This window comes from Rhipicephalus microplus, chromosome X (assembly GCF_043290135.1).
Source record: "Rhipicephalus microplus isolate Deutch F79 chromosome X, USDA_Rmic, whole genome shotgun sequence".
Lineage (NCBI taxonomy): Eukaryota > Metazoa > Arthropoda > Arachnida > Ixodida > Ixodidae > Rhipicephalus > Rhipicephalus microplus.
The window spans coordinates 343,257,113-343,265,608 of NC_134710.1; the positions used below are offsets into that span (position 1 = coordinate 343,257,113).

Here is an 8,496-nt window from a genome sequence, read left to right on the forward strand (position 1 = left end):
TATTTACATTCCATTGGTTCTAATACTTTCCCTGTACATTACTTGGCATTATTGTCTGTTAGATCTCTATAATATTGTGTTAAAACACGGAAAAACGAGCCCTTAGGTATACACTTCTTTCCCTTATATATATATATATATATATATATATATATATATATATATATATATATTATATATATATATATATATATATATATATATAATGCCTTGAAAAAGACGGGGTTCTCGTCGAAACGTCGGCACAATAAACAGTTGTTATGTGAAAGCGCATCTACTTTCATATATATATATATATATATATATATATATATATATATATATATATATATATGACGAAAAAATAAAATCCTAAAAAACTTCTAAGGCACCCACCGTGGGTTTGAACAAGCGACCCCTCGCTCCTCAGTGCGCTGCTTCAATGAACTAGGACACGCCGCAAATTTCTTTTCATAACGCATGAAATCATCACCAGTAATTGTAAACTACAAACAACATGCTTCATCAGAAGACAGCAAATACACATAAGCGTCCAGAAAGAAAAGCCACTTTGCAACAGGGTCAGAAATCCCAAGAACACTGCGCACTTCAGCACCATCTCGGAAGACGGACCTCGTCGATCATTGTGGCTCGGCTTATCTATCAATCATGCCACTTTTCTGTAGTAAATACCGTCCCAATATTATAAACAGGTTATATAGAGCATTATTTTTCAGGCTGTTTTTGAAAGGTTGGAATATAACACCTTGAGCTGTGATATGAAGTTCCTTTCTGATTGCTTTTTTAGAATCTCCAGAAATTGAATATCTTCATGATAAGGAATATATATATATATATATATATATATATATATATATATATATAATAAGGGAAAGAAGTGTATACCTAAGGGCTCGATTTTCCGTGTTTTAAACTTAAACCTTAAACTCAACTGACTATGCTGCTCATACTGTCTATAATACCAGTGGTGATCATGTATATACATTAATTGCCACTGGTTTACTGTCAATAAACTTTAAAAAACATTCTTGACCAAAGTATTTACTTTTTGGACAAACCGTACTTGCTTTCCTTAACAATTGCGTGTTCAATGGCTTAATCGATGGAGGAGTGGAGTCACCGGAGCAGATACAGTTGGATAAAAGGGGCATTCCTAGATATCTTTGGGTCCACTTTCACTCTGAAGAAACAGGAAAAGTGACTCAAATCAAGTCCGAGACTATACGGCAAGTTGCTGGTCCTGTCGTGCCGGTGCTTTCAGCTCCCATCGAAATGTGCGGTGCCACTATAACTTTCAATAGACATACTCCACTCGCTGCCCCAGATGAGTTGTGGTGACGCTTGAGCCGGTAAAACGTCCCACGGCTTCGTCGTTGAAACAGTGTACATCTTACCGGCCACCTTGCGGCCTGATGTCATGAAAGTTTTGCTGCTTAACTTCCGTGCGGTGTGGCTACTGTGTGTAATTGATTGATTGATATGTGGGGTTTACCGTCCCAAAGTCACCATATGATTATGAGAGACGCTGTAGTGGAGGGATCCGGAAATTTCGACCGCCTGGGGTTTTTTAACGTGCACCCAAATCTGAGCACACGGGCCTACAGCATTTCCGCCTCCATCGGAAATGCAGCCGCCGCAGCCGGGATTCAATCCCGCGACCTGCGGGTTAGCAGCCGAGTACCTTAGCCACTAGACCACCAGGGCGGGGCTGGCTACTGTATGCAGTGGTGATAGTCACTGAAGACTTCAACGTTAACGTACTTCGATGGGAAAACAAGTTGATTGTCCCGATCCTCGATGTGGAATTCAGACTTCATCTTCGGTTGGACGTCACACAGTCAACTATTCACAACACCACCTGCGTAGATACTGTTGTTACTGCATTACAGTAAATTCAAAAGCAATCAATCATGTTCACCGAATTTCATACGGTTTCTAAATCCCATAGTCTTACTTTAATAACATGTGTTGCTATCACATTCAATGCTTCAGCCTTGTGACAAATCTGTGACATTATTGATGCCACCCTTAAAAAGACATGTTTATATTTTCAGGATGCAGTAGAGTGAAACCTGCAATACGTTTTAGAGCCATATACGCAGATTTATCAGGAAGACGTAATAAACCATCATTTCCTGATAGAGTGGTGAGTTTAACATAAGCCGCATTTTGATGCCGTCAAAGGAGTTGTGACATGACTTTCAGAAATTCCGTATTGTTCCTCTGAATAAGATAAGTAATATCGAGAGCCTTAAAAAGAACATTGTGTTGCCTCAGGATGCATTCAGTATGTTTTTATACTACTACATTAAAATCTACTTTCACTTTAGACACCATGAGGGTCTTGTCACCATGATGTGTCAATGCAGTTTCTCGTAAGCTTAAGTTCCATGGAAACAGCAACTCTTTGCGTACTAGCAGCATCTCCATCATGCACTGTCGGTTTCACGTGGTGCACGTAAACAACGATGAGTAAACTGCCATTCCGCAATGTCTGGCGTGTGCATTACGTAGATTTCGGAAACCTAGTGAAATGAGGATACTCACCGTGATAATGTGCATTGCTGTGGGGCTGCTTTATAGATTCTTGATCACTGAGAGTGAGGGAAGCAATTTTATTAGGTAAAAAAAAAGACGCGATTACACTCGGTGCCAGCTACAGCTAGGCCCACTCGAGGACCACCAGCTTAAACCAGACGGGCACACTGGGGGCATTCTAGACGTCCGGGAATAGAGAGGTCTGGTCTTGGGCCTTAATGAGTTTCTTCATCTCCCCATGCTTGGTGGCGGAAGCTTTGAAACCAGACAGAACTTTTTAGACATGTTTCGGCTCTCCCATGTGTGAAAAGCATTAACCTTGCATACCAAGAGAACGGAAGAAAGATGTATCTTTGGCGATGTCTGAGAAACGTATCTTAGCTGCTTTTACGTGAATATTCCTCACACATTCTAATCCTCTAAATGCATGACTACCATAGAGTTTCGTGAACAGAGGGCTTTTAAGCCGGTTCTTGTGTACATTGCAAAAGGTGCGCTGGTGGTGATGCGAAAAAGGATGCCGACAAAGTGTTTATACTGTGAAGTTCTCACTCAATAATATTAATATTAATACACCAATTTACTTACAGACCCGTGAACAGCAGGGGGGGGGGGGGGGGGGGGCAGGGCGGTGAGCGGGGTCACAAAGCCACTCCTTCACAATGAAATGACAGGAAAGTAGGCGCTGTGACCAACGTTCACCTCGCCCACTGAAGAAGAAACCGGCGCACACTTATTATTATAGTTAAGCCACATCGCAACGCAGCTAAAAAAGCGACCACATTTGTTTTTGTGGATCACTAGTTCAATGTAACATTTTCCCATCCTTACGGTCAATACAAAAACAGTTATAAATATTATATTAATACAAATACAGGAGACTGTAAGTGTATTTTGACTCTTTTTCACAAGTTGCTTTTGTTGAGCAAGTTATTATGAATCAGATCAAGTACTTGCATAGTTAGCCTGCTTAACTTGTAACCTAGGCATCAGGCATCATTGATATATATATATATATATATATATATATATATATATATATATATATATATATATATATATATATATATATATATATATATATATATATATTTATATATATATATATATATATATAAGGGAAAGAAGTGTATACCTAGGGGCTCGTTTTTCCGTGTTTTGACACTATATTAATGATATCTAGCAGACAGTAATGCCAAGGAATGTACAGGGGAAGTTATTAGAACCAATGGAATGTAAATAAAAAGAAAGAAAAGAGGAGGAAAAAATAACCAACCTACTTACGGCTGCTTATTTTTCATCCACTTTTATTTCTTCTTATTTACATTCCATTGGTTCTAATAACCTCGCCTGTACATTCCTTGGCATTACTGTCTGTTAGATCTCATTCATATATTGTCAAAACACGGAAAAATGAGCCCTTAAGTATACACTTCTTTCTCTTATTTGATTAAAACAAGGGTCTCGTACTGGCAGACTTGGTGTCATTAGGTTGTATACGAGGGACTATTAATCAGCTGGCCACTCGTAATTAGTTCACGTGCTACGTGACGCCAAACATGCGCATAAAAGAGTGTTTCACACTCGTCGCTTGGCTTATAGATGGCGCTGACTGACACCCCTACTTCTAAATTCACATATTAACCCAAAACAGTGGATGGAGGGAAGGCCGCTGTGGTAGCTCAGGAGTTAGAGCATTGAACGCGTTATTCCTGCTCACGGCTGGTTGTTTTTTCATCCACTTTTCTTTCTTCTTATTTACATTCCACTGGTTCTAATAACTTCCCCTGTACATTCCTTGGCATTAATGTCTGTTAGATCTCATATATTAATATCTATCTATCTATCTATCTATCTATCTATCTATCTATCTATATATATATATATATATATATATATATATATATATATATATATATATATATATATATATATATATATATATATATATAGAGAGAGAGAGAGAGAGAGAGAGAGAGAGAGACGTGTTTAAACCTCATAAAGCTGCAATAAAAGTAGACATAATAAGGTTTACCGTCATGAAAAAAGCTTCTGATCAAAATAAAAATAATTTATTAACAAATTTGTACAAAATTGTTTCTTACATCTTGAACACGGATTTAGTCGTGATCACTGTGACTTGATCTTGCGTCTGTAAAGGATATAAAAAGACAAATTATTGCCGACGATTGATATAGAAAATAAATGAGAAAAATATTTTTAGTCCTTAAATAAAGTCCGCAAAAATTTGAATGCAGCAACCACATTGTTATTTTTGCAACTATGCAAAACATTTCATGCAATTACCGAAATTTAATTAAATCATTGCACATCACGTAGATTTGCTGGCTACGTGCACTACGATCAATTACATTAAATTTTTTTATTCATTTTTTGCTACATCTTGGCTCCGTATGTAGAATACGAATGAATAAGTAATTCTTATTTCAACTTGTTTCTGCTTAGGCGTGTGAATGAATTACATTATTTGTGTAGCTAAATTAGGTAACAGAATACGAGAAATCAGATTGACTGCAGGTTTCCAGCAGTGACCTAACAACCTATGAGTGGGGAGGCTAATACTTGTGTCAAATTATCTGCTGTTGAAAAATGGCGTTTACGTTTTTAATTGCTACGGCAGCAATACTTATTACGTGAGCTGCATTATTTAGACGCAATAGAAGATACAGAGAGCCGTTTCGGTAACCTAAAAAAGGGCTCATGAGCACTAAATGGAGAAAAATGCACACTTGTTTACCAACGTAGTTAGGTCGTAGAGCTTACGCTTTGACAAAAAATAAAACGAAAGGGGTGGGGTTGGTTGAGTTAGCACTTGAACAGCTACCCCACACATAGTGGATACGAGTGTCCTGATGCCTAGAGCACCGTCTTAAATGCACTACACTGGTATGCGTCATGCAAAAAGCAAGCAAACATTAAATGACTAACTTCCCACACCTTCTCTAAAAATGGCCAATTCCACCGACTTGTCCGAAGCCAGACTGTCCAAAACCACCCTGGTGACCCGCGGCGCCACCGGCGAAGCCGCCGGAATGCTGGCCGTAACCGGTTCCGTAGCGGTTCGAGTCAGTCTTGGAGAAGCCTGTGCTGGAGCTGTAGCCCATCTGGTTGTTGTAGCCCTGCACGTTCCTGAACGAGTTGCCACCGGCAAAGCCAGCCGAGCCCTGGTTGAAGCCCTGGGCGCCACCGGCGAATCCTCCTTGGTAGCCGCCCGCCTGTTGGCTGTAGGCAGCGCCGCCAAGATGGCCTGGGAAGCCTCCAGCGTAACCAAGAGGACCGCCGCCAAAGAGACCACCTCGTCCCTCGATCTTCTCTTCCTTGCCAGCGTCGGCAGTGGCTGGCGCGTCCTTCTTTGCTGCAGGCGCAGTGACAGCCAGGCACACCACGGCAGCCAAAATAGTGATGCTCAGAAGGTTCTACAACGGGGAAAAAGTGAAAATCAGTGTCGCGTGGAGCCTGCAAAAAGCTAAAACTAATAAATAAGCGAGAGTCAGAGCAAGACAAAGTAAACAAGAGGCAGGTGCGATATCAAGGTATCACTGCAGGAGTGGAAAGTGACAAATTTGGCAAGCTTTGGTGGTGTATCGGGGACTTAAGACCTGACGAGTGTTATTGAAAGGCATAAAAATTATTGCACCTACACATAAAAGCCCTCACTATGCATTCACTGACAACAAAAACTTCGGGATATTTAGAGTGTGCTATAGTATTCTTGTAATTCACCGCATTGCGGAAGGTGTGCCTATCTTTCACAGTCGCAAAGGAATAGCCCATACTCGTGTGGATACACTCTCTGCTAAAAATTTAGACGAGTTACTGGTAGGCTAACGTGACAAAGTGATGTTGTCTGTTGGACAGAAAATTTGTGTAATCAGTGTTATTGAGAAGCATTATATGCATCATTGGACGTGAGAACATGCATTGCACTCTCCTTTTTTAGTTCGTGAAACTAAAGAAGAATCATGTGAATTTAAAGTTTCTGTGTTTCACAATAGAGAGAAAACTTTGAAATCACAGTGTACAGATCCGTTATCAAGTCGATGTTGGTGTTGTTACTGTGAGCTCAACTGTGCAGTCACTAGAAATTATCACCAATAATCCAAGGCAGTTTAAAAATGCGTTTTATACAGTATTTGCTAGGCCAGCCTTCAGCTAAATGCATTCACAGGGAATGCTAGCTATTGCCTCTTGAAAAACTGTGAGCAGTGTTCACTCCGAACATATTTATACCTTCAGACCGTTTCAAGAATCCTCTGAGAAAAATGCATTAGAAACACTCACGAGTTCTGTCAATGGATAAGCGATGCAATTTCTGCAATCGCTGCCAACAATAGAGTCACGTTGTCCTACATGTTCCTTAGACCAACACAATTCTCCAAAACTTGAACGACCTAAGCCAGTTCAGCTTCTCTGCTTGCCTAGCTCGACAGTAATCAGCTTTGCGCGAGATTTGTTTGTGCGTGCACATATTATTCACCTTTACTTTTTCACCAATAGGGGCTGAAATGTTTTTCGAACAAAAAAAGTATTTTATATATGAAATATCCCAAACATTTGAAGGAAGTGGTTTAGCCACTTTCAAAAAAAGCACTTGAAGCTGAGAGCCCTTATATTTTTCAACGAAGGCACTGAAACTTCTAATGTGCCAGACTGCAATGCTTTCGTTGAAAAATACCTCCACTGCAGCAAAGTCGGCTTCTTACCTTCATCATTGAAAGTGGGATCTTTTCTCCGCCAAGATGCTCGTATGTCTTTGCGATAAGAATGCTGGCCGTTTTATACATGGCTCAAATATGGCAAGATTTTCCGAATGAACGTGAGAGGACGCTCGAAGCCTGGTTAAGTGTTACATCATTCGGCCGCAAAGCACGAAAGAAAAAAAGAAGCAAGGAGTAAAAAAAAACGTTGACGATCTTCCCAGTTGTCCCCATCACACAGCTCACGCTCTCACTGACGCCATGTGCTGCGTCCTGGTCATACAGATAACGCTAGCAGTGGCCTTGCATTAGAAATACTTGGGGCAATACGCCCGTCGAAGTGGCGTTTCTTGTGTCCAGTGGAGCGTGTACGGAACGGCCAGCAGTTTTTGCCCTATTTCTTTCGAGGAAGTGGAGATCGCCTATACAATGTGCCCTTGACGCACGCGCTGCAGGCCAGGAACGAAAAGAAAGCGTATCACTCAGGTGATGTCATTGCTCTAAGGTGGAAATCACGGGCCGCCATACGCATGTTCATTTCCGCACGTCGTTGCGTAACGTGGGTGGAAACGTGACATAATGTTTCGTTTACGTGGTACGCTTCTATGCACTAACACTGAAGTATTTTAGTGCCGACTTTCACAACTAAGTGTTGAGAGCAGTTTACACACACACACACACACACACATATATATATATATATATATATTTATTTATATAAAAATATATATATATATATATATATATATATATATATATATATATATATATATATATATATATATATATATATATATATATATATATATATATATATATATATATATATATATATATATATATATATATATATATATATATCAAGACTTTGAAATGGAAAGGCACTTAGGAGCGAATTGAACCAAGCGCATACTACTCGCACTTGCCTGTAGGTACTTAGGTTATTTTTATTTCTCGCCATACTAATTTATTATAATTCCTAAATACATATTTTTAAATTATGGACTCGAAACCAAAATTATGAACGCTGAGATGTAGAGCACTTTCAGAAACCACCGACTGAATTGTTTCCTGTACGATACGTCCAGCGCTGTTATTTTTCCCACATTGTTTAGAAAGCCTATAGCCGCACTATAGCAGGGCGCTCGCGGTCCGTCACGCGGCTTTTTTTTTTTTTAATTTCGCGGCTTTCTTTACAACGTGGAAAAAATAACATCGCGCCACGTATCGCACAGAAAAC

General features: G+C 39.8%; 1 protein-coding gene across 1 annotated transcript; it reads right to left on the reverse strand.

The window, feature by feature from the left end:
- Nucleotides 1-4,594: 4,594 nt before the first annotated feature.
- On the reverse strand, nucleotides 4,595-7,476 carry LOC119161177 (uncharacterized). Its single transcript, XM_037413533.2, has 3 exons — nucleotides 7,263-7,476; nucleotides 5,497-5,975; nucleotides 4,595-4,690 (listed from the first exon to the last, which is right to left on the reverse strand). The coding sequence occupies exons 1-2, from the start codon at nucleotides 7,341-7,343 to the stop codon at nucleotides 5,502-5,504; spliced, it is 555 nt and encodes a 184-aa protein (XP_037269430.2). The 5' UTR covers nucleotides 7,344-7,476; the 3' UTR covers nucleotides 4,595-4,690; nucleotides 5,497-5,501.
- Between the last annotated feature and the right edge of the window lie 1,020 nt (nucleotides 7,477-8,496).

Bases quoted from the DNA above. Each gene is read 5' to 3' on its own strand.
- LOC119161177 (XM_037413533.2), bottom strand. From the start codon at position 7,343: ATGTATAAAACGGCCAGCATTCTTATCGCAAAGACATACGAGCATCTT. The intron at 5,976-7,262 runs GTAAGAAGCCGA...TCCCCGTTGTAG, and splicing joins TCCCACTTTCAATGATGAAG to AACCTTCTGAGCATCACTAT.